The sequence below is a fragment of the Psittacula echo genome, assembly GCF_963264785.1.
Source record: "Psittacula echo genome assembly, chromosome: 5".
In the NCBI taxonomy this organism is placed as follows: domain Eukaryota; kingdom Metazoa; phylum Chordata; class Aves; order Psittaciformes; family Psittacidae; genus Psittacula; species Psittacula echo.
The window spans coordinates 1,545,210-1,571,727 of record NC_137739.1 but is presented as its reverse complement, the minus strand read 5'-3'; the positions used below and the strand labels follow the sequence as shown (position 1 = coordinate 1,571,727).

The following is a 26,518-nucleotide window of genomic DNA, read 5'->3' as shown; positions in this document are numbered from 1 at the left end:
GATGTGTGGGCAGCCTGGTTTACCCCCCACCCCAGTCCCCTCCATCACCTTCTCTTCCCAAAGGAAGCACCAGGGCATCTGTTGAACCACAGTGCAAGGCATGGAAAGCTGAACTCACCATCAAGCCGCCCAGGAGCAAATTAGGCTGTGTTGCTTTTTATCCCTAATTACTGTGCTATTCCCTGTCTCCTTTCCTGCAGCAGGTCCAGGCAGAGCCCCCGGCTTCATCCCAGACCTGTCTCCATTAGTTTTTCTTCTTTCACTATTCAAACCCGTGCAAATGAGGCCAGGGCTTCCCAATCAGGCCTGGCCAGGAGCTAATTGGCTTTAAGCAGGGAAACCTGAATATGGTAATGCTAGCAGGAGCAGCCTGTGATGCGCCTGGAAGGGGAGCCAAGCCTCTGCTCCACCATGGGCTGGCTCTGAGACGTGTCAATTAACAACAAGGAAGATCATTTATTAATGCTGCTTTGCACCCCCCTGCCCTTTGCTCCTCATTAGGGTTTGTACATGCAACATCTCAGTGGTTTGCCAGGTCCTGCAGAGCCCTATTCTCAGCTGGAGCATCCCTGTGCATCCCCGAGAATCTCCTTCTGACCCCAAGCAGCCCCTGGCTAAGGCCGTGGCTGGAAGGTCTCCAGCCAACACAAGGCACCCAGAGCTCTCCCATTGCCAGACCACAGGGAATGAGGTCCCTGGGCTGGGATTCAGGTGGCAAAAGAGGCTCAGAGGAGAAGGAAGATGTGATGGGTTGTGTGGTACCACTGGACACGGCTGTTCCCTATGGGGTCCCAGCACCTCAGACCCTTCATCAGCTGGTTTGTCCTGCTAAAGACACAGGCAGCAAAGCAGAAGGGTCTATTGGGGGGGTTCAGGAAGGGCCAGGAGCAGAAGAGCTTTGTGTTTAACTTAACATAAAGATCTGGTTGATGTGGAGCAGGGAAAGGGGAGAAGCTGGAGCCAGCATTAGCATTTCTAATGGAGTGGCTCTTTCACAAGCCACCCAATACCCAGTTTTTAGCCCTGATAAGAACTGGCTGCTTTATCCTTCTATAAAGCCACCCAGCCCCTGCGCACTCCAAGTGCCCAGCCCCAGCAGGAAGGTGAGAAAAAGCCGGTCCCCCCCAAAAGCACAGGGCATTGCACCCTTTCCTGCTCCTGCTCCGACCCCGACCCGCTCCCCTCCACTGCCTGTCATTTGCATCACGATCGTACTCATGTTTATGGCTGGGGTTGCAATTATGGGCAGCTCAAGGCCCCGAAGGTTTTTCTCTTTGCATGGTTATTCCAGTGGGGTCATTAAGGCCAAAGGGCTCCCGGTGAATGCAAGAACAGCATATGATTATGAGGAGCAGAAATCAGAGTTAATAAGGGAGCCGCTCCTTCCCTGCTCGGGAGGGACAGCGCTGGAGGAAGGGGGTGTTTGGCCTCTGAGAGCATCCATGGGGTTCAGAGATGGTCCCTGCACACTCTTCATGGAGCTGTTGGGAGTGGGTACGGAGGAAGCCACAGAGCAGCTCTGCTCTGGAGCCAGGCTGAGAGAGCTGGGCTGGGTCAGCCTGGAGAAGAGAAGGCTCCTGAAGGGGAGACCTGAGAGCAGCCCCAGTGCCTAAAGGGGCTGCAGGAAACCTGGAGAGGGGCTTGGGACAAGGGCCTGTAGGGACAGGCCAAGGGGAATGGCTTTAACCTGCCAGAGGGGAGACTGAGATGAGCTCTTAGGCAGAAGCTCTTCCCTGTGAGGGTGCTGAGGCGCTGGCACAGGGTGCCCAGAGAAGCTGTGGCTGCCCCATCCCTGGCAGTGTTCAAGGCCAGGTTGGACACAGGGGCTTGGAGCAAGCTGCTCCAGTGGAAGGTGCCCCTGCCCGTGGCAGGGGTTGGAACTGGATGAGCTTTAAGGTCCCTTCAACACAAATCATTCTGATTCTATGATGCACCAGCACCACTCGGGTCTCCCTGTGCTCTTGGAACCAAGGCACAAAGCCACAGCCACCCTGGGACTCCTGCTCACCAATGGAATCAAGCAAGGAACAGAACAGTGATGTGAATCCCCGAAACCCAGCCTTGCTGGGATGCTGGACCAGGGCTGATGGAAGGCAAGGGCAGGGCTCAGCCCTCTCCATCCCTCTGGAATGAAGCATGTCTGCCCTGCAGCAATTAGAAACCCTTTTCTACCAGCTCAATCCCTTGCGTCCCTTTGATTCCAGAGTCCCGGCATTCCCGGGGGCATGGGGACAGCCTGTGGCAGGTGTCTTGCCTGTGACCCAGGTCAGCCGAGGGCTCTGATCTCCAAATGACCCTTCCCAGCAGTGAATACGGACCCGCACTCAAACAGCTTGCAGATGAAGGAGCAACAGACTGGAGATGATTTATTCAGGAATTAAAGGTTCAGTTCCCCTCTCAAAGGCTGCGCCTCGCCACTGTCAGCCTTCATTGCACACAATTAAAGGGCTTTGCTGCCCCGGCCCACCACCTCCCTGCCAGGGGGATGAATCAAACACAACCAGCCCCCCTGCACATCCCATCCCATCCCTCATGCATAGGGTTGAAGCACTGAAGAGGACTCACAAACTCAGTGCATGAGTGGCCCTGGGCTCCAGCTTTGGATCCATTCTCTGCCAGGGACCAGTTTGGCTCTGCTGGGATGGGGATGCAGACATTGGGGTTTGGTCCCAAAGGGATGCTCGGGGTCAGGGTCTCTGCTTGGCTCACACCAAATCCAGCCCTGGTGCCATCCATGCAAAGGCTGCTCCTGCAGCTGCGGCTTGGTGAGATGCTTCTGGAGCCCTGGATCAATTCCTCCTCTTTGGAACCAGACCAGACCCCCTCCACCAGCTCAGCACCCTGAGGCTCCGAGCAGGGAAGGCGCTGGTCTCGTGTAAGCCCACACCAGCCTAATTCCAACACAGGCTTGAATTTCCCTCTCGCACCTGAGAGCGGAGATAAGGATAAACCTGGCATTGCGTGCCTTCCTTTTAGTTCCCTTCTAAGCTATGAGAACTGACGCGGTGGTTGGGCTGCGGGGGGAGCATGGCTGGCGGGCGCCAGCAGCAGGGAAGCAATGAAAAGCTTCCTTCCTCTTGGAGAAGAAAAGGAAGAAATGTGCTGGCAGCAGCGGCTGCTGATAATCCCTTTCCAAGGCAGTAAATCTTCCCGCAGCTTCCCCGGCAAGTAATCCAGGAGATTATTACACCTTTCAACGGGATCAGCCCTTTAAATGCGCTCTCTCCTCCCCATGCATCTTGTGGTTTATGACCTGACTCTGTCTGAGCACGGGGAAACACAAATTATGCTCTTCTGCAGCCAGAGGATGGGCACCAGTCACAATTTTCATACCTCTGGTAACCGGGATCCATGGGATGCTCCTATAAATAAGGACAAATTGCTCTTCAAGCTGTGGACTCTGCATCTGGTTTGGTCTGGGATAACCCCAAGGTTATTGGGGTGCTCTGGGTGAGCGTAGCGCAATTACATACATAGCACATACTTATATGCTCCCAATGGCTATTCCTTATGGAGCAGCACACTGCAGGCTGTACAGAAGCAAAAGCTATTGCTGGTTCAAAAAGTAAAGGAAAACCAATCCCTGGGATCACCAGAAGTCTGTCCAAGGTCTTTGTTTTCAATCACAAATAGAAATTACACATATTGGGTTTCACTAAATTATCCGCTTGCAGCAATGGGCTGAGCATTCCTGGTTTCCCACCTAGGCGGAGGAGAGCATGGGAAGCACATAAAAAGCCCACAGACTCTAATTTCTGGGGGGTTTAAAGTTACGTGGCCAGCAGAAACGGGAATTCCTCCCCTTCCTGATGCTCAACTGGGCAAAAGGAAAACCAGCCTGGTTCAAAGCAGCTCCTAAGGACAAATGATGGAGCACAAGAGCATCAGGGCTGGTTTGCCCATGGCACTGCCCTCACATGGCATGAAGGATGCAACAACCATCCTTCTGACCACCTCCTCCCCAAGGCTCCCCACTCCACCTCACCCCACGCAGGCCAACTATGGATAGATCCAGTGTGGATGCTCCAGGGATCCCTGTGCCCATGGGGAGATGGTGGTTTTGTCTCCCATGGCTTAACCCCACACAGGGCACAGCACTGCTGGGTTAAGTGCTGAGGTGCTGGCACAGGGTGCCCAGAGAAGCTGTGGCTGCCCCATCCCTGGCAGTGTTCAAGGCCAGGTTGGACACAGGGGCTTGGAGCAAGCTGCTCCAGTGGAAGGTGTCCCTGCCTGTGGCAGGGGTTGGAACTGGATGAGCTTTAAGGCCCCAAACCATTCTATGAACATCCTCCAGCATTTGCAGTGCATCCATCCTCTTGCTGCCACGTCCTAGGGGACAATGGCTGCAGGTGGTCCATAATGGCCCACAAGGTGGCCTGAGCAACAGACTCCCAGCTAATTAGCCCAGGGCAATTAGCCAGGGCATAGTGCTGGCGGGCAGGGCCTGCCCTTGATGGCACAGGGTCCCTGGCATCCGTCCTTGCCTCTGTGATGGGTTGAAGGCGAGAGGCAGCCCAACGGGCACAAGCCCCATGTCCAACCCTCAGGTCCCAGCCCCATCGCAGGTGCAGGAGCAGCGGGATCCCTCCTGAGGAAGGAAGAAAGGAGGCATCCACATGTCTGCCAGAGCCAGCCCTTCCCCCGGGCAGCGCATTGACAGCTGCTTTGATTTGATTTGCAGATGCTGACGAGGCATCGAGACACGTCCCCAGAGCCATGAATAATTTCATGTACTTGTGTCTATTTGATCTCAGTATGGGGCTGGCCCGGCCCCGGCCCTCGTGGAGCCATGGGGAAGGAAGGGGCTGCTCCAGATGGCTGCTCCGAGGCCACCGCCGCAGGGCTGCCTGTGCCCCTATGGCACGTGCTCCAGGGAGGAGAGAGCCCTTTGCTGTGCTCTTTGCCCTCCTCCATCCTCTCCTCCTGCTCAGCATCCCACTGGTGAGCAAGGGACCCCCAACAGCTTCCAGGGAATAGAGAAGTTTCCCCCAGGCTCATTCCATTTTCAAGTCTTTCCTACAGTTTCTCCTCTTCTAAATGGACACAAATGAGGACATAGAACTTTCTGGAACTGGGATTGGAAGCCACATGCCAGGGCCACCAGATCCTGCTGGCATCAGTGAAGTTTGGATGCTCATTAAAAAGCAATTAATGCATTTCAGAGTAATGAATTGGCCATAAACCGCTATGGTCCAACACACAAACCCATCACTGAACCAGTTCACCCAAGCACTGCTTGATATATACCTTGGCACTACCTGGTACACACCAGGTATCGGGTCTAACACATGAATGAGGGGTTTTGAGGAGGGAGAGATGGATGTGGCTCCAAACTGGGCAACCAGTGGGAAATGTTACTGGTAGAAGAGACCAAGAAATACTCCCTGCCTCGGATGCTCAGCTCCTGCTCCAGCACCATTTTCCCTGTGTGAGAATTCCAGCTCCTACTCCATTAGGTAAATCAAGCAGCAAAATGTACGGACACAACCCATGTTTTAAACCAAGCAAATTCGACTGCTGTAAGAAAAGCAATCTTAATGTAACTCCTGCCCACAGCACCTTCCACATCCAGTTTAAAACAGCACTAGGTGAATCTGATGACTTGGAAATCAAAGATGCTCCAAGCAAGGAGAAAGCCAGAACCTTGCCCTTGAGCAGTGCCTCTCCCATCACCATGTGCTGATCCAGAGAGCAGTGAGACCCCCAAATGCAGTTCATGGAGGCTTCTGCAGAAACACTTCCCCAGCCTGGCTTTCCCCTGCTGAACAAGCACTGAGCCCTGCTCAAAGATTCAGCTTCGAACCAGCCACGAGTCATTCTGAATCGCATCCAAAACTGTCTCATTTCTACCTAAGCAGACATAAATCAGTCCTTGCTCCTGAACTGGAGCCAGGTCTGAGGTCTGCAGTGAAGCCGCGGGGATCCATCAGCACAGTTTCCATTGATGGTTTTAAGCTCTCTTGGCTGGATCCACAAAGGTATTTGGGAACCTAATGCTCACCAAAGGCACTGGTGACTCCGTGCCTCAATCTGGCAGTGAATGGGATGTCCCATTTGCCACTCCAGTGCTCCAAATGAGGAGAACCAAGCTGGTGCCTTGCTCTGCTCCAGTTCCCCCACCTCTTCATCCCACCCTTGGCTTGCAGGAGCATCCCTCACACTGCCCTGCATGGGGGGACCCCACATCCTGCAGCATCAAAACCTTCCAGTGCTGGAAACACATCCAGGGTTTTAGCAGGAGGGTGGACAGGAGCCAGCAGTGCCAATCCTGCCTTCTCTGCATGGCACTGGACCAGCCCAGTTCTGCTCTGAGCAAGCAGCATCTTCAGGAAACAGCCCCAAAATGATGCCCAAGGGAGGAAAAGCCCCACATTGGTGCAATTACCTGAGTTCAGACAAACCCCAGCAGGTGCCTGGGCTGGGTTCAAGAGCTGGCACAAGAGCAGCAGCATCTGCAGCATCCGCTCTTGGCTGGTGCATGGGGACCCTCTGTGGCGCAGGGAGCAGATGTCCCACATGCGTGTGGCCCCAGACCCACTGAAGTGGGGCAGGAGGGAGGCAGGAGGGGCAGGAATGTGCTGAGGCAGCGATGCCACCAGCATAGACCCTCTGGTCCCCAGCCACGGGCAGGATGCATCCATTGCCATCTCCCCGTTGCTGCTGTGATGCCTTTGACAGCTCAAGGAGGGGATCACTGGGCTGCTTCCCACCCAGCCTGGCAGGAGGTGTAGCTGTGTGCTGCCTGGTGGCCTGGAACAGCAGCAGCTCTGCGGAGCAGCAGGTTACCCCCAGGTTAACCCATCTGAAAGCAATGGTTGCATACAGCATCTCTATGTCTGCCCTACTCAGTGTGTGGCCTGGCAGCTCTTGGCCAGTCTATCAGAGATCTGGGCATGCCCAACACCCTGTGATGATGCTGCCAAGCAAACACGGTCCAAAACACCTGCATGCACATTAAAGAGTGGCCAAGCCTTGCTTTGCTGTCCTTATAGCCCCTTCAACAACACCTCATTGCTGAGGGCCCTCCCCAGAAGCACATCTGAACCAGGTCAGGAGGAAGGGGAATGCTCACAAGCTCTTAGAACCATAGAATCACAGAATCAGCTGGGCTGGAAAAGATCTTTGAGATCATCAAGTCCAGTTGATGAAGTTCCAGGTTAACCCATCTGAAAGTGATGGTTATGCCTGACCAGGAGAGCTGCCTGCAGTGATGCAGGGATAGAGCCAGAGATGCTCAGCCCTCCTCCTCACCACCTTTCCCAGCCAAGAGAGCCATAACTGCATATGGAAGGAGAGAGTTTTCACCCTGTGGCTGGAAAGCAAAGCCCAAAGAGTGCCCATAAGCCCCCCAAAAGAACAAACTACCCCTTTGTCTCCCCCTTCCCAAAGCAGAGATCACAACAGCATCCATCCATCAGCCCAAACCCCCAGCTTGTGCAGTGGTGCTGCAGTTTGTAGCCTCCCTCCTCAGCACTGGGGAGATAACAGGGGGAAACTCCAACCTAACCCCCTTGCAATGGTCACATCTCAGCTCCTGGCTGTCCACAAAGCACGTGTGACAGCCGTGAGGTGGAGGAGCTCGCCTGCACCAGTGACAGACACCAGAACTGCAGCGTGTTTGGTGTTTGTCTAGGGTCAGATGCTGTCGTGCTGCTCTTGTTGGGATGGAAAATGCATCCAGTTTTCCACAGAAACACAAAGAATCCCCATCTGTGTCAGATTTGTAACACAGCCCGGAGGGAGATGGGAAACAAATTTAGCTCCTTTTTTTATGTGCTATCAGAAAAAACCCTGTTTCCTGGCAAGGAGCAGAGCTGAGCTTCACCCCGGAGCATGGTGATGTGAGCCATCACCATCGCTCACACATCCCGAGCTGCTCCATGCCATCTCACCCCTTGGCATCTCCCAGTACACCGCAGGAGCCAGGCAAAGGGAACTGGGAGAGGAGCTGTGTGACATGCAGCTTGCTGCCAAATGGTTCCTCTCCCTGACAACCTGCTCAGCCACTTCCATGTGTGTGCAGGACTTCCCTCCCCGTCTGCAGCCCATCACACGGGACCTAATAACCGTTTCCTCTGCAGATAAGGGAGAAGCCTCAGAAATCCAGCCAAGCCTGGACAACAAGGTTTCGGGATGCTGGGATGCTGCTGGGCACCCAGCAGGGCAGAGCTCATCCTTCCCTTCCCCTTGTGCTGTGATGCAGCTGGTCCCCAGGCGAAGGAAATCCCCCACCGAGGAGGGAGATGTGGGTGGATTACGCACTTTCCTGGGAAAAACAACCCATAAAGCTGCTTCTGCGGCTCCAGAGAAAGGGAATGAGGAGACATTGGGAATGCTGAGAGGATACGGGGGGGGGGAGGTTTCCAGCCCCATGGCCCTGAAGGGGATGGAGAGGCTCCACTCACAGTGTGGCTGGTTCGGGTCTCTCATCCTGGCATCAGTGCTCCCGTCCTCCCTCCTTCCAGCAGGAACAACTGGGAATTCTCTAACAAAACATTTCTTCACTGGAAAAGCATGGGTTTGTGGCAACTGGAGTGGTTTGTGGGAAAAGGACTGGATTGGGATTATTTTTAGCCTGGCTTCCTAAGGAAATGTGGCTTAAGCAATCACACGGTCTGTCTGCCTGTCCACCCGGCTGTCTGCCCGCCTTCCCCCAGCCACGTCTGATCCCAGCGCCCAATTCCAGACGGATTTGATGGAGGACAAGGATCAAAAATAGGAAGTTTGCACATTTCCAAGAAAAGCTGCGGCCGAGCAGGAGCTGGGACCCCAACCACTGCCCTTGGCTCAGGGAAGGGAACTCCAGCACAGCCCAAACCCAGTATTCCCATCCACACAAGTCCCACAAGGAGATTGCTTTAGTGGGCTTCAATCTCCCCAGATCCCAGTCAGTGCCAGGGTATTTGAGTGTCCAGTTTTGTGAAGACAGAGTAATGCATTCCTGCTGCTGGTTTGCACCCAAACTGCCTTTTCATAAGGAACAAAACGAGCAAGCAGCATCCCAGCACACCCAGCCCCATGACGTTATCATGTCTCAAGCCACAGCCTCTATTCCTCATGGGGAAAAGACTCTCAGGTCAGGCAAAACGGTGCCTCTGCAGCACAGGAGGGACTGGAAAAGTGGGATGGAGGAGCTGCAGCAAGGAAAGGGCTCAGAGCTTTGGAAAGAGGGATGAGAAACTCAAAGACTAGGTTATTTGCTCCCCAGTTATTCCGTGCCATCATATATACCTGAGACAGTGTTAAGCCCTCAGAAGGTGGTGGCTGGTGGAGCAGTGGAGATTGAAGTGTGGAAGCTGGCAGAAGCAGAAAGCTGCTTTTTGTTTTGCCCTGGTAGGGGAGGGGAATGAATCTTGCATCGCCTTTTGCACTGATGCAGCAACAATAGAATCACAGAATCCCAGGCTGGAAGGGACTTCAAGGATCACCTGGTCCAGCCTTTCTTGGCAAAGCATGACCTAGACTAGATGTCTAGGCAGGCTAGGTGACAAGCCCACACTATCGCACCGGTGTATGTTGAGGCAGCAGGACCACAAGAGGTTCTGTCTACAAGGATGCTCAAGGCTCCATCCTGCTGCCCCATAAAGCTGAATGGGACCTTCCCTCACTTTCACAAGCTCCTTGGGAGCCCAAGACCACCGTGTCTCCACCAAGACCACCAAGGCAGGGCAGGAGGAAATGCTTGTCTGCCCTCAAGCCACGTTGTGTGGTGGGAGCAGGAGCCTCCTGCTATGAACACCAGCAGCTCCCAGCCATTGCTCCTCCATAAGCAACCTGTCCCCACGTGCACTGCCCCTCATCCCTGGGGACGGAGTTAGGGCAAGAAGCATGGGCATCCCTTGAGGGTATCAGACATCCCTGTCTGCTTTCGACTGTATCAGCCCCTTGGATGGATGGGCAGCAAAGTAGCCCAGAAAGCACTGGCTGTTTCCATTTCAGAGAGGAAGGACCACAGGGATGGTCTGTCCTGGGATTTTGGGATCTCTTTGTGCCTCAGCAAAGGATGCTCTGCCTATGGGTGTCTGCTCAAACATCCCCCTCCAGCATGGGGTTTAAAAAGAGGAGAGGACAGGGATGCTGGGGATAGCGACACCACATTGGGATCCCACCAGAGCTCATAGGCACAGAGGGACACGGGGGCAATGCTGTGGTGGATCACACTGTGCCAGCGGGTACCCATGAGGATGCCACACGGGTTGGGGTGAATTCTGCTTTAGGATGAAATTTAACATTAGGGGGGAAGGAAAAATACTTCTGGAAAGTCACCTTCCAGGAAATGGATTTTCCCCTGCTTGGCTGCAGCTTTAAAGTGAAAGAAACACAAAACCAACCCAGAAAACTTCTTTAGGCATTTCAGAATAGGTTTTTCCCTGGTTATTGTGAAAATCTAGATCAGAAAGCGTGTTGGGTAAAATATTCAATTCCCCACAGCCTGGAGAGCCTCATCAAAAATCCATTTGAAGTATTACTCTCAAATCCCTCATGGCAATGGGATATTTTAAGGTCAGTTAAACTTATTATTCACTCAAGGTTTTCTTTCAGGTCCCTGCATATTTCAAACAGATTTTTCCCCCTCTCTCTCCCAACTGTTACAAAAAGTCCTTTCCTCCCCCCCCCCCGCCTTCTTTGTTTCTTCTAAAAGGCAAAAAAAAAAGTTGTCAAAAGAAAACATCCTAATCAGAAACAGCTCCTGAAGCCTGAAAACGCGCTACGCTGTGGATGCGTTACCCAAAAACACTGACGCTATCGGCACATTCCTAAATCCTATGACTTCTACAGAGCTGAATGGAGCCCTGTTTGGGAAAGAAGAATTAGCTCAAAAGTGTTTGTTCTTCTTTGCAATTTGTTTTCCTTGAAGCAGGAGATGCACACGCACACATTGGAGGGGTTCTCCCATTGTGCGGCTTTAAAAGCTGCAACCTGCGTTATATATAGGATGCCCAGCTTCATGTAACTGCACTTTCTGCTCCCTCCCCTCAAAGGGCATCAGGCACTTGGGTTTGGTTGGGGTTTTATATAAAGGCCACTCCAAAATGACAACTCTTCAGTTTCTGAAGTGTCCCTATAGCTCTTGTAGCAGCACTGATAACACAAGAGGGGGCAGCTCCCAAAGCAATGGTACCTGTGCAGGATCTGCCCTTGAAGTGATCACACAACAACCCTGAAAGCAATTTATCTGCTGCAAAACAATAGGTGTTATAGAGAAAATATATCTATATATCTATATCTGTATCTTTATATCTATCTATATCTGTATCTATATCTAGATATCTATCTATATCTGTATCTATATATATATATCTCTACATATCTACATCTATCAACCGTCCACAGAGAAACCTGACGGCTGTTTGCAAGGTTCTGAAGTAGCAAAGATCAGCCTTTCCCCTGAAACACAAATGACTGTTTTCCACTCAAAACCTCCCCAGTTTTGAGCACCGACACTGACCACATCCCACATTCCACTTGGCTTTGGGAATTATTGCTTTGTATTTAAATAAAGAAAGCAAACTCCTGCTTTGAAGGAAACTTCACTTTTGACCACAACAAATAACAGCTTGGGTTCCCCAGTGACCTGCCAAGGGCTTGTGTTTGTGTCTTCCCAAAGACAGAAGCTTTCCTGGAGAGCAGCTCCTTTGATCACCCTCAGAAAGGTGTGATCTGGGGTCATTTCCAAAGGCAGCCTGCACAATCCCCGTCTCCCACATGTGGGAAGCTGGCTGGTGGTCACAGCAGAGCACAACTCGATGCTGCAAACCTCTCCTGGCCAGGAACAGTGCCCAGTCAGCATTTTCCATCTTATTCTGGCACTTCCAGAGCCTCTTGGAAACTGGAGGAGAAAATAGGCTGCTGACCTCATAGGAGGTTGAACGGATGGAACAGAGGATGCAGGTTCCTGCCTGGTCCTGTCCTTAAATCACCTCCTTCATCATGCCCTGAGCCTGTCCCATTCTGTTCACCTCCTGCACTAACTCGTCCCACTGTGCTGACCACCATCCCCATAAGGAAGATGAGATATTTGGCCATAGAGAATGGAGCATGGGAAAGATGAGGACACCTGAAGGAAGCGTGGAGCAGCAGGGTCCCCCCAGCCTCTCCAAGTCCTTCCCAGATCCCAGTCCTTCCAGGGAGGACAACGTGGCACTGGGTAACCACCAGAAGACTATCCTGAGGACCAACCCCTAGCATCATTTCAGGCACCTTTATCTCCATCCCCAAAGCCCTTCAAACACATCCTCCCTCTTCCCTTGCCCCATGTAACACATGGTTCAGATGCTGTCAGGAGGAAGATGGCACCTGACAGGACCTGATTTCCAAATTCTCTCCAGGAAGGACAAATGCTGCAGCACAAATGGTTTGAGCTCAGCTTCTCCGTGAGTTATTGAGTTTGGTAAGAGCCAGAGGACAGACAGTGCAAATCAGAACTCGCTCTGCCTGAGTTCAGTGTGTGCTTGTCCCACGGATCTACTTGTGCTCTGCTCCAGGGAGCTGATGGACTTTGCTATCGTTTGGCACAGATATTCCTGTTTTCAAACTGCTCAGTGTGAATTAGACGAAGAGACTCTCCCGGGAGTGGGCTCTTTAAACCCTGTAACATGTATGAGGACTGGGACAACCACAGAGGCACTTCCAGATCCCTGGGATGGGGGGATCATCCATACAAGTCACTGGCTGCTCCCTGAAAGATGCTCAGCACTTACACCCCAGATAATAACTTCACACATTTCTGAAGGTCACAAGCAATATTAAGAGCTCTATCCAAAGCCAAGAGTAGCACAGCCAACACGGGAGGCAAACTGAGCAGAGAGGAGATTGCAGGTGCCCGTAATCTTGCTCTGGAGAGCAAAGAGTTTAGGAGTTATTAAACAGTTCTTAGGACTTCCAGCCATCTGGCCTGCATTGCTCCATGTATTCAATCAGACATATGTTGCTTTTATCCCCCCCCCAGTACTGCCAGCTCTCCCCTCCTCTCTGAAAACACGTGCATCCTCCCCACTCTCTGCTCATTTTCAGCTCAGCACAAAGCAGGGGCGACAAGTTCAGCACAGCGAAGATTTCAAGCAAGTGAACATGTCCATCAGAGCCACTTCCACCACTTGCACCTAAAGCTCAGTGCTTGCCCAAAACAAGGCAGCTCTGGCAGACTGAGATGTCGTTTCTAGTTGGGAACCCCACTGCTGCAAAGCAGCATCCTTCCACCGAAGCAAATGGCATCCTATTGATTCATGCCAGCCAGGGTATGGGAGGAGGGATCTTCTGCTGTGGAGGTGTGGAGGACCAGAGGCCACAACAAGAGTGTTTTCTGTCACATCCCAGCTCTCCAACCCTACTACAGACCCTGCTGTGCACCAACATGTGTAATAATACATCCAGGCTATCCCTGTCAAGGTGTGGGACCACAAACCATCTTCTCTGATCAGCTTACCCTTTGCATCTTTCACTTCCAGCTGCGATTTCTTCCCTCTAATGAGCAGAACACTCAACCATGGGAACCAGAACAGCAAATAATGGGATAGAAAGAGAGAAAGAGGAATCCTGCACTGCTCCAGCCACCCAGGCTTCTACCGCCCAAGCCAACAGCATCATCCTGGACCTCTACAGTCTGTAACGGGCAAGAGAATGACGAGATGCAGCAGTCTGCCCAAGGACAACCAATGCTGGCACGTTACTGTTGGACATAGGAAGAGATCTAGGAGCTATAGAGGCTGTTTTGGAGCTGCAGTCATGACTAGCAAGATACAGCTGTTGGTTTGGATCAGGCTTAGCTCCCACAGAGCATGAAAACTCCAGCCCTGGCTCTTTTGCCACCTGGAGATGGCTGCTCCAGAGCACATCTTCATCTTCACATCAACTCTGGTTGCATGTTCCTCTTCCACGAGGCTCCTCCAAAGACCCCCCTTCAAGCAGGAACAGCCTCTTTGAGTGCACAACAGGGCAAGGAGTGAATTATGTTTAATTACACACTGTCCAGGGTCTTAAGTATCAGGCCAAGTGTTACCAGATGTGCAGGGCTCTCTGTCAAAGTGATCCGCAGGCTTGAATGCCTGCCTGGATATTTAATATGTTGGTATCTGGGGTGTGAGGGTCAGGGATGGGGTTTTCGATGCAGATGCTACAAATCTTTTCTACTCTTACCATCACCTTTTAATAACACCATAAATCATCAGGCACTTCTCAGGTGACCACATAATTGCCCCTTTGTGTATCTGGACTCTTCCCCTTTGCTGCCATACAAAACTGCCAGCAAAGGAGACCTGCCGAGAACAAACCCCAGGGTTTTGCGTGCCCCATTTCTCCTGCAACAAGTCATCTCTTGGCATATGTGCTTCAGATGCATTGTGACAGCATGAGGAAAAGACAAGTAACTGATACAGGAAGATTAAAACAAGGTTGGATCAGTCTGTTCCTAATGCGAGCCTGGCTGCTCGCAGCCCTTTGATTGCAGGGAAAGAAAAGATGGAAATTCACTGGAGGCAAAGGAATTAATTAAAAGGAGAATAAAGGAGCATCAGTCTGTTGGAGTCCTGGCATCAATTCTGAGCCTAGTTTTGAAGTGGCAACAGTTCTACTTGCTCTTTAAAGCTGTTCCTCTACGTCCTGCACAGTGACTCGGGCAACTAACATGCAGCATGTGCAGGGCCTTATGTTAATGGCCATACAGGGATGAGGAGATACAGCCAGCACAGGACCTACCTGCCTGTCAGGACATCCAGGCACTGCCCCAGCATCCTTCCACCTTCTGCTGCTCCTAATTGCTGTCTTCTGATCCACTGGCAGCTTCAAACCATGGTGGACTCCAAACCCCATGGAGCCACAAGCCCATTGGTTACCTTTCCTCTTCATCCAGGAACTTGGCTCCAACTTCACCCAAGTATAGGGTTTGGGGACTGTTTTCAGGTCAGACCTGGGTACACTGCACACACACACACACAACTGTGTAATTCATCAGCCTAGGACATCAGACAACCAGAATTCCACTGACAACAAGGTGTATGTTAACACTTACAGGCAACTCAGCAAGCCGTGATGCAAACGCTGACATGAGGCTCCCACAGCTGTGCACAGCTGGAGTTAAGTGGTCACCAAACCTTGGCAGGGTTTAAGCCTCAATTTGCCTTTATTTTAAAGGATGTTTGCCAAGAAAAGAGTGTTTTGAAGAGGTTTTGTGCCATTAAAGTGATCAGTGCTAAAAAGGAATTGCTCATTCAAAGTTCCTGTTCAGTAATTCAAGTTTTATGAACCTTTTACATGACAGAGGCCTTTTTGTGATCCCTGCTAAGTCCTGTGAATACAGCCAGCCCTCACCTCAAAGCAGAGAAGTATTAATTGTTAATATCCATACCAAGATCAGAACTGAACCAGGCCACCCCTTGTTATCTGCCTCGTAACAAGATCAGGATCAGATCAAGCGTGCTCTCATGGAGGACGCAGTGTCCCTCCCATCCGCACAGTGGGTGATCAGCCATCAGACCGTGCTCACAGCCCGGGCTAATTACAGCAACCTGCTGGGACCAACGTGGGCTGTACTGGGCTCAGCAGCCCCATCTCCTCCCCAGACTGATGGGCTCTGATGCTGCTGTGTCTGCTTCCCTGTGGGATGCAACTGAAGCAGCAGAGATGAGCTCCAATCCCCAGCACAGAGCAATGTTCCCTTACCATCACACCCAACAGCACCATAACCCTCACCCTCCCATCTAAACCATGCTACCTAAGATGAGATTGAAGCTTCAAACTCTGGTAGGAAGCTGTGGCTGCCCCATCCCTGGCAGTGTTCAAGGCCAGGTTGGACACAGGGGCTTGGAGCAACCTGCTCTAGTGGAAGGTGTCCCTGCCTGTGGCAGAGGTTGGGAATGGATGAGGTCCCTTCCAACACAAACCAGTCTGGGTTTCCATGGATGCAGAGCGGGGCACAGTGATGCTCCTGCCACCAGTGCTGGACCCTCATCTCCTGATCCCGCAGCATCCCAGCCCTCCCCGCAGGGCAGGATCAGACCTTTGGGGATGTCTTTCTCCCTTCTCTTCCTGGCAGCAGCCCAGCCCCTGCCCGACGGCTCCTTTGTGCAGGAGAGGCACCAGCGGCAGCTCCGCGCCGCCCGGGTGGCAGCCGAGCGGATACAGGTTGTCACGCTTGGGTCTCCGGCACCGCGGGGGGGACGTTCAGCTCCATCCCTCCCTCAAAACAGGCTTTTCATGGAGACAAACGATCCCGTCCCTCTACAAAACCTAAATTCTCAGCCCAAAGTACTTGGCAGCGGCCCCTTGACGCTTTTCTCATGGCTTGTGTGGCAGAGGAACATGATTTGCTCAGATATAAAGGCAGCCGGAGGAAGCGGCCGATGCTCCTGCAGAAGAATAATCCCCCCCCAACCCCATCTACACACCCCACTGGGCTGTCACTCGCAGGAATGGAGCCTGCAGGTCCCAACCAGCCAGATCTGAAGCTGGGAAAGGCTTTTCCCAGCCATCAGCAGCACACCCATCCCCGAGAGCCACCGCATCATCTATTGACAGGGGTTGAGGGATTGAGCTGACAAGCGCCTGATCAATGGCATTTATCGAGCCCCTTCCCTGCTCCTGGTAATCGGAGGATTTCTTTTGCTTCCACTGTTACTGACATTTCCTCCCTGGTAGGGTGGCTGTGGGGCTGCGGTGTCCCTTGGAATTACATGGGAGCTTAGCAGCATAGGCAGGAATGTGAAGAACAGCACTCAGTGCAAGGTGAATGGCAGGTAGAGGTAGGGGGAACTTTGGGGGCACAATCAGCACCCACAAGAAAAGGAAGAAAAGAAAGGAATAAAATGAAATGAAACAATCTGGTGTAGCACCGCAGAGGTGGCAGAGGCATTTCAGGATCCTGCCCCATCCATGCAGAGAGGCAGAGAGCTGCAGGAGGCTACAGCAGGGAATCAGGAGCATCCCAATCCCTTCCTCACTGTGCTGTAGTTCGCTATGGGGGCTTGATTTCACCTGCAGCAAGAAGAGCCTGCTTGCACTCACAGTGGAGCCATCCTGCCCTTCACAGCCACAGCCCAGGCCCCCCAGGACCAGGGTTTGGGATGCTGGGGGCTCGGAGCAGCTGGGAAGTTGGGCGATGCAGGAGGGCTCCGCCAGCCCCATGCAGCGCTGGGCAGGAGGCAGAAGCGTGATGTGGCCTCCAGGGATGTGATCTGTCACTTTGCTTGTCCCTTCCCATCAGTCACCACCAGGTCCTTCTTTTCTCCCTCCCCAGAACACAGTGCCCACTGAAAGCGGCTGCTAATTCACCAGCTGAACCAGCCCAAAGGGTGCGGGTGAGATGGGCAGCTCTTCATTCCACCTATAAGAACCTCCTGTGCATCCATGGGTAGGGGCACACAGAGACACAGCCACACAGACACTGTTTAGGGGTTAAGTAATAAATCAATAGCAAAGTGGTCAGCCTTTACCTCTGCAAGGACGCTTAACAAGGTCACATCCTTATTCTCTCCAGACTAATGAGTGGAGATTACTAATAAGACCTCAGTGACAAGTGACTATATTAATGTAATTCTCTTCTGCTTGTAATCAATTTGGTGTGTTAAAATGCACGGCGATCTCTGCCTCGTGGGATGCTTGTGCCATCCCCCCAGCACTGGACCAGAGGTGTTTTATTCCCCTCATGTCCCTGCCTGGCCAAGGGTTTGCCTCGGTAGAGCACGTTTGGCATATTAAATCCCTCCCACATCCTGCTCCCAAAGTGCTGCTGTTCCCCTTGGACCCCTAAAACATTCCTGTGCTGGTGCTTTAATAGCCCAAACCACTAAAGTTTTCTGCACCTGTGTCTGAGAAGCTAATTTCAACCGTTTCACCCTGTATTTTAGTCTCAAATGGTGCTGGAGCCAGCACTCTGCATGCTCCAGGTCAGGGTGGCTCATGTCATGTGCCAGAACAAGGATACCCCTTTTGGTCTGTGGCTCTAGAGCATCCCAGCCATGCAAAGCCTGGATCTCTGCAGGCAGAATCATCCCACTGCCTGCAAACACCAGCAGCACCCAGGGTCAGGATTGACAACCCCGTGCACTGGGACCACTTGCAGGTTCAGATTCGGTTCGCCAGTGCCTGGCTCCATGCCCCAGTTACCGCCCCAGTGGCCTGACTGACTGACTGCAGTATCCTCCATTTGCATTTCAAACGACTCTTCAGATCAAGAGTGACTCACTTAAGGGATGCATGAATAATCCTGAGGACGTTCAGACTCCTGTGATCTGAGAGCTGTCTCTGCACAGAAAGGGAAGGGGGCAAAGTCAAATGAGTTGCCGTGATTTTTCCACCGAGGACCATGAACATTGAAGGGGAGCGGGTACATCCTGCAAGGAAAGCCCCATCTAGAAACACCTCCCTGAGTGGGCCAGACCTGGCCAGGCTGCCTCCACTCTTAACTGCGCTTTGGGCTTGCAACCAAGTGCTTTTCAAAGACAGGCTGTAAGTCATCCAGAACATCCCTCTGCTCCTCACTTTCAAACATTTCTAAACAAACTCAGAGAGGAATGTGTTGGGAGGCGCACAGGGAGATCCAAGAGTTCCACCGGCTCCTCTCCCATCCAGGTAGAGAAGCTGATGAGCTTTCAGCTTGCTGAGGCAGGTCAGGGATTACACGGTGGGTAAAGACACTGGGCACAGGCAGGGTCAGGCAGGCACAATGCACCTCCTTGGTGCTGGGGGACATGGAGCACCTCCATTTCCCTCACAGCACATGGCTTGGATCTCACTGGAGGGCTGAAACATAGCGTGACAGCAAGGGTAGGGATTAAACTGAGCCGTCCAAGATGCTCCATAGAGGAAGGCATCAGTGGGGGCACCTCACAGGGCCCAGGTAAGAGCAGACCACACCAAAGAGCTCCAGGCAATTCCACCCTCCTGAGCCCTTTTGGCCAACCCAAAAGCTGGGATATGGGGAGGAAGCCACTAGGCTCAGGTCTCACCCAGCCCCATCAGCTTTTGCTCCGGGGCAGAGCAGGGTCCTGCAGGACACTGGAGCATCCCTCCGACGCCTTCTTCCTAAGCAGGAGGATTTCCAAAGCCCTTTGAAAAGCCATTTAGAGCTAAGTCCTGGTATTAAACCTGGCCTTTCATTAGGCAGGTTTTCAATCTCTGCCCGAGCCTGTTCCAGCTAAAAGTTTCCTAAAAGGTCAGGAAACAGCTTTTAAGCATATTTGCCAATTAACTGTTGTAGCCCCCTCCTCGGCTGGATGCGAGCTGCCCGCTTCCATCCCAGGGGATGGTAATTACTGTTTTATAAATAAGCTTTGAACTCTCGTAAGTAATAGCCTCTCCTTGCATAAAAGCACCCTCGAAATCCACTGGCCTTTTCTGCACCTAAAAATCATCTCTGAAAACCAAAACCAAACCATGATAGTTTGAGGATGAAACCCCAAAACTCTTACTCCATGATGACTATTTCTCCTCAATAATTCAGCACACAGAAATCCTGCAGCTTTTGCTGCTGTTTGGGAACTTTTCATCATGTTTGGCATCTTTTCGGAGACGTTACATGTAGGTGATAAAAAACCAGTCCCTGTTTATGCATTTAAATTTCCAGCCCAAGAAAAAGGGCATAAATAGAGAAGTATCTTTCTAAAGGTATCAGTTCACATAATATTCATTGTTTAAACCAGCCCCACCATTCCTAGGTGCCCAGCTTTATGTATTTATTTAAGCAGTCTGGGATAGCAACACTGGCAGACTCGAGATCCTGTAGACACTCGGGTTACTCCTGCACACCCCACTGCACAGCCTGTATATGAAACCACCATTTATTTAAGAGACAGCGGCACAGAAAGCATTCCTCAGCCGGGAAGACCGTGGCTCGTTCCATTCTGCAAGGCCCAGCTTTCATCCGATAGAAATCACAGCCAACACCAACATGCAGCTTTAATCACTTTAGCCTGACACTATCTACGTAACAACACATGGAATAACCCGGCTTAACGCTGCCTTGCAGCTGAGCCAGGCTGGAATTCAGACTCTCAAACCCGCTTGTATCAGCAGGAAGAACTTCACGGGCTTTGGAGCGGGAATGAAACTCGGGAGCTGCCACATGAAAGCAAGGGAATAACATCAGCTTGGAAATGGGGGGCTGGATGGCCAAGTCATGCTCCTCACCCCATCACTGACTCGGTGCGGTCGGAGAGACCTCCCTAAATGAGGCAGGCAGAGCCCCTCTTGCCTGCCTTCAGTCATATCTGCCTTTAAACAGTTTCAAATGTTAATTCCTCATCGTGGCAGTAAAAGCTATTTTTAATCCCACGTGAAAGCAGTTTACAGAAGACCAAACTCCGCATGGATTACGGATCGCTACCCAAAGCCAGGCAGCAGTAAAACAGGGGCATGCCATGGCAGGGAGACCTGGGATGCACACAGTACTTAAGCCCTAGTGTATCCCAGACTGATTTGGGGTGGAAAGGGCCTTAAAGCTCATCCGGTTGCACTAGGAATACCTTCCACTAGACTAGGATGCTCCAAGCCACATTCAACCTGGCCTTGAAAGCATAGATCTGGGTCTAAAGCACTGAATAAAAGCAAAGTGCATTAAATAAAAGCTTTAAAACACCTTCTTCCTGGTTACAAAATCTCAGCTTTTTCTCAGATTTCCTGCATTTTTCCTTTGCATTTGAGGGTTTATTTTCAGGACACAGGGGTGAGGAGAGGGGAAGCTGATAGAGAAAGACTCAGTTTTTGCAATGAAAGATAAAAAAGGAGAAAGAAAGAAGAGCTCACAAAGCAGTAAAACACAAGGAGCACGTTGCAGGACTGAGTCTCTGCAAATGCACCAAGACAAACAAGGGCCACTCAGACATGGAGCGCTGAAACGTGAGTCCATCAGGAGAACAGATTAGCTGGTGTCAATGAATAAAGATAATGTCCCAGAGCAGGGCTCAGTGCATCGCCATCTGACTCCTCGCAAGGTTCTTTTGTCTCTTCCCACCTATGTGTTTCTTAAATGTGCCTGTGAAAAGCTCCCCTGGAAAGGGATACAAGCTCCCTGCCAAAACGCAGCCGGGTGACTCCAGGGTAGCCGAAACCTCGGATTTTATTCAACAGCTTGCACTATAGAGTGTCTTGATCTGTCTGTACAATCACAACACACACAAAAAACCCCCTCAAGGCATCTACTTAGCTCCACTTTTCAACTGCCAATAACACTCACAGCAAAAGTCAAAAGAGCAGCGCTGGAGCCGCGTCCTTTCCCTGCCGCTCAAAAGCTTCAGGGTTGCAAGGTTCGGAGATAACAAAGTCTGGCTCAAGAAATCCTGGATGCCTTTCAAGAACATTATTAGCTCCCATGAATGGGTTTGAAGGAGAGGGGAAAGGGGGGGTAAAACCCAACCAACCCCACATCACACGGAGCAGCTCTCTCCTCACCGCCTGCCTCTGCTGGGCACACACAGATGCTCCCAAGCTGGGACACCCTCGGCACTGCTTAGTGCACGCATGGAATCACAGTGTAATCCATGATGAAGCACGTGAAAAGTTCCTCCTCTTCATGTACTGCATCTGATCAAAAGGGGAAATGACAACAAAAACCTAATACAGAGGTCTGGATCCCTGGGATGGCTCTGCAATGTCAGAGATGCCCGCTCGCTGTGTGCCAGGCTCCAGCCCATCCACTGACCAAGAGGCATTTACCAACTATGCTGAGCCATCCCATGGTGCTTTTTACTACTTCTGACCCCAAAGTGTAAGAAAATAAGGAATTCTTTATGTCCCCTATGAAATCCAGCATGCGCCATCACCCAGGGTGCGGTTTCACTGAGCACAGTCCCAATGCTGCTTTCTTGTGCTTGCTTCACTCAGGGATGTGAAGGGTTGTTGGGATTCTTGGCCCAGCCCCATTCCTATGTAACTCTTTCTTTCACTATTGGAAAAAGGCAGGACGAGGAGATGGAAAAGAGGGACTCGGATCATAAATAATACAAAGCAGAGGAAAAGCATCACGTTGAGCTGATATCACTGCAAAGTTTTGGCAGATGGAGACAAGGAAACTCTTCTGTGGATAAGCGACATCAGACCGAGTGCTCTCAACATGAATTCCCCCAAACTCCCTTTTATGCAAACCAGCATCTGCAAAGTCCTTTCCCTGCACTGCTCCAAAGCCGCCGTTATCCACCGTGTCTCCTGCTCTTTTCCCTCTTCCCCTTTTCCCACAGCACCGCATCCGTGCTGAATTACGGTGCCAGGCAGACAGAGCGGTCCAAACCTCCAAGCAGCATCGGGCGGCTCCGTGGGAAACAAGCCTGGCTCTGGCAGCCAGAAAGGGAACAATCCCATACAGAGATCCCAGCTACACCCCCAAACATTGCCAGTGGAGCAGCCTCCGCCGGAGCACAAAGCCCATGGCCCCGCTTTCTCCCAAATGCACCCCAAATGCTGCCTGTGACCCAAACTCTGCTCCCCCTCATACCAAGAAGCTCCTGGGGTGAAAGCGGGTGCTGCTCTGCAGCCACAGAGGAGTTACACCCATGCAGTTCTCAATTCACACAAGCAAGGGCAGGATATGCCCCATGCCGTCGCACTGAGCATCCCTTCATTTTGTTGCAATGAAGTTCTCAATATCACTGGCAAGCACCTCAGATTCAACCAAGTTCTTAAGGATTGCATTCACCTACGTACCCCAAAAGCACCCAGGCAGTGTCCCAGGTTCCCAATAGGACACTCACATCCCCAAACCAGACACTCGCACCCCCAAACCGCCGCCTGAGAGGAGCTGTAGACACACCAACACCCTTCATGACACACCAGCACCCTTCATCGCTTTATTTCAGTTTACTTTAAGCATTTCTGAGTGCCAAAAGAATGAATATAATGCTTTGCTTTAGGATAAAAGGTCACACCGTGCTCGGATTATCCATTAGGTAATTTATGTTGCTGTCTCGAAAAGGTGTTTAATCTTCTTATAATTAGCTAAACCTATAGTAAGTAACTCAAGGAATTCCATACGAGACGCTGCTTTTGCAGAGCATTTTCCTCTTCCTTAGCAAAAAGGAGCTACTCAAAAAAAAGGGACTTTGGGCTATTTCTAATTTAAATCAAATAAAACATTCCAGTAAGAACAAATGGCTGCAGGCAGTAACTTACGTTATAGCATAAACTACTCTGCACCCACAAGCAGATACTCCTGTCCACAGCAGGGAAATCACTGCAGAACTGAACTACTAAGACAGAACAAAACCATTCCATGGCGATATTTCCAAGGGATTCTTTTTTCCACATTTACTTAAGACAAGCAAGGACCTACAGGTGCCTTCAGGCCAAATATCTTGGCTGGAGCAGCACTTGGTGTAATTTTGGTTTCCTAGCGCGCTCAAATATTTCAGCAATGTTTACACCACTTTGAGATATTCATTGGAAAAACCTGAACTTCTGTCCAAGTTCTATCCCCCTCCGCTCCAGCACACCCCAGCTTTAAACACTTAGCTCTGTCTGGCTTTCCCAGGGAAAAATACCCTTGGTATACGAAGGTCTTGTACAAAGACAAAACAAGGGAGGCACAAAGAAGAGGAAACTACGGCAAATAGTTGTGTGTGTGATTGAAAACACACTTACCCAGCGCAGAGCTAAAGCAAAACAACTACTGATTTTTGCCTCACTAGGAAGGATGCAGCTTCTCCCCTGCGATGCGTCTGGCCCTGCCGAAACCCTGCCCTGCTCTAGCCCTCCAAATTTACCATAACCATATGCAGAATGATCTGAAAACATCACTCTGGGCTCAGGCCAGGCTCCCGGCGAGCACTCCCTGCGCTCAAACCTCACCACGCAGCAATCCAAAACTAAGATTTATTTATTCTTCCCTCGCTGTGGTCCTCTCTGTGAGCGTCTCACCGGGCTACGGCGATATGAAAGCATTCGATCTCCCCCGCTTTAATTACGTGCTCACCAGTCATTAAAATCCCATTCTGCCAAGCGAGACCTACGTTGAAATCCTCACCCCAAAAGATGAGTTATCATCATTATTGCTCCTCGAGCAGCATGGCTACAAATGGGAATGAGAAATGAGCTGATAAATCACAGCGGTATTAATGCAGCCATAAAAATAAGCGCGCTACTTACCGCGTCTGAAGGTGCGTTAAGGCAGTAACTTTACAGCCCAGATGTGGTCTCACAGAGCTGAAACTCTGTGGGTAAAATTACCACTAAAATTACACTTCCCATTAAACACACCGCTTTGCACAGGTTACGATTTTGCCCAAGCTGCAACCTCCCCTTGAAACATTAAGAACACGGAAGAAACGCGGTATTCCCGAGGGAGAAGAGGATGGAGCGGCAGGAAGGACAGGGAGAGCTACTCCTTTTATTGTTTTCAGATGTTTCCCCGGGAACACCGCAGCGCTTTTATAAACCTACACATTTGGATTCGCCTCAAAACAACGGACCAGAGCCTTTCACGGGCTTCGTGGGACTTAACGCTCTGACTCCGCTTGGCCGGGCCGCTCTGGAGTTGGCCGGGAGACGGGACTTTAATAGACACCACATGCACAGTAGCTGCTCTTCCGAGTGCTTTATCGCCTGAAGAGTTCAATTCCATTGAAACCCTCACAAGCAAGGAACTCCCTTGAATCAGCCGGCTCTGCCCTTTGACACAACCGAGGGATCCAAGCGATGCTGTTTCACCCTACCCCTGCCTTCGTGTTTCCAGACAGGATCAAGCCCGCTCCTCCTGTAAGCCGAGTTTCTTGCTCCCTTTATCTTTATAAGCTACTCGAATAAAAGAATTCCTAAGGAAAGCCGGTGGGGAAATGCTGGGACGGGTGAGAATCAAGCATTAAAGGTTACAATCACAAAGGATGGATAATCAGAGGGGAAAAAGGGTGAATTTCTGCTGATGGGTTGCCCTGCTCCCAGCCACCTGGGCTGCGGGACGGGGAACAGGGGTACACGGGAACAGGGAAGAACACGGCAATGGGGGCATTAGGGAGGACCGGCAGGACTGGCTCTCGCTTTCCCACCGCTTCCGACTTTAGCACTGGCGCCGAAACACCAGCTTTTCCTCCCCTTCCCCGCCGAGCAGAGGTGGGAGCTTGTTCTCTCCTGTGATCCCGCGGCTCGGCTCCCTTCGCATCCCACCCCCCCATTAATTCCCCTCGAACCCCGTTATCCCCATCCCCAGCCCGCCTGTTGCCATCCCCCCCACCTCCACGCCACGGGCAGCGATTAGACCCGCTCAGCGCTTCACTACCGACCACCGGCGTCCCCCCCATCCCAAACCGTCCCCCCTCGCCCTTACCTGTACCAGCGCAGCCCCTTCTCGTAGCACCTGTCGAAGAAGTGGGGCTCCGCACCCACCGCCCGCACCCCGGGGTGCGCCCGCAGGAACTCCAGCAGCGCCCGCGTCCCGCCCTTCTTCACCCCCACGATGATGGCCTGAGGGAACCGCCGGCTGCCGCCGCCCGCAGCCCCCAGCCCCGCGCCGTCGGGGAGCGCGGCGGGCGGCGGCAGCAGCAGGGCGGGCGGCAGCGGCTCGCAGGGCCCCGGCAGGCAGTAGAAGAAGTAAGTGAAGAAGAGGATCATGGTGAGGAGCAGCGAGGCGCGGCGGCCCCCGACGGGTCCCAGCAGCCGCCCGCTACATCCCATCGGGGGCCGCGACCGGCCCCGATGGGCAGCGCATCCCGCCGCACACACAACTCCCCCCCCCCCCCCCCCCAAGCCCCAGCTCCGCGCCCCCGGCCCGGCCCTCCCGTACCGCCCTCCACGCGGGGGGGGGGGGGGGAGGCGGCAACGCCCCGGGGGATGGATGGGATGGGATGGGATGGGATGGGACGGAGGGGGGGGCGGGACGGGGCACACGCGTGGGGTACCCCGGGACATCCCCAGAGGACCAGCCCCGGCTCCCCCCCGCCCCGCTGAGGAGCCACAGTGGAGGGAACCGCTTCCAGGACGCTGGGGAAAAGCCTGGCACTCACTTCCCTATTTTCTCCTTTTTAAAAGAATCACAGAACCATGGAATGGTTTGGGTTAAAAGGGGCCTTAAAGCTCATCCAGCACCTTCCACTGGAGCAGCTTGCTCCAAGCCCCTGTGTCCAACCTGGCCTTGAACACTGCCAGGGATGGGGCAGCCACAGCTTCCTTGGGCACCCTGTGCCAGCGCCTCAAAGGGAAGAGGAGGCTGCAGAAGGGTTTTGTGGATGCACATGGGAGGCTGCAACGCCCTCGGCTGGGACTGAAGAGCCGTCACCCCGGCAGAGCAATTAGCACTCAATGAGGCAGCGCTTATTAGGCTGCACCCACTGCAGGTGTGGAAACACAACCCCCCCGTGCATGTGTTTGTTGTATTTGGGAAGGGCACTCCCGGGTTTCCGGCCATTCCGCTGCACCTTCCGAAATAAGCCCCAGAACAGCAGTTTGGGTGTTGTGGTTTACCACGTGTGTGTGTGATGGGTGATGAGGTGGGATAAGGTTGTTTCCCTGCTACTGCTGCTGAGGATCTGCCATTCCCTGGGGCCCAAAGGCAACCAGGATGCCACAGCATCAGTGGGATGTGGGAGCTGGACCCTCCAACCCCTAG

At 52.3% G+C, this 26,518-nt stretch overlaps 1 protein-coding gene across 1 annotated transcript in view; it reads right to left on the bottom strand.

The window, feature by feature from the left end:
• HS3ST6 (heparan sulfate-glucosamine 3-sulfotransferase 6) overlaps nt 1–25,587 on the bottom strand; it is a gene marked incomplete at both ends in the record, with an annotated part of 31,660 nt that extends 6,073 nt beyond the window's left edge. The window contains one exon of the mRNA XM_080618828.1: nt 25,241–25,587. Coding sequence (XP_080474954.1) covers nt 25,241–25,587 — 347 coding nt within the window. The remainder of the gene's footprint in view (nt 1–25,240) is intronic.
• Between the last annotated feature and the right edge of the window lie 931 nt (nt 25,588–26,518).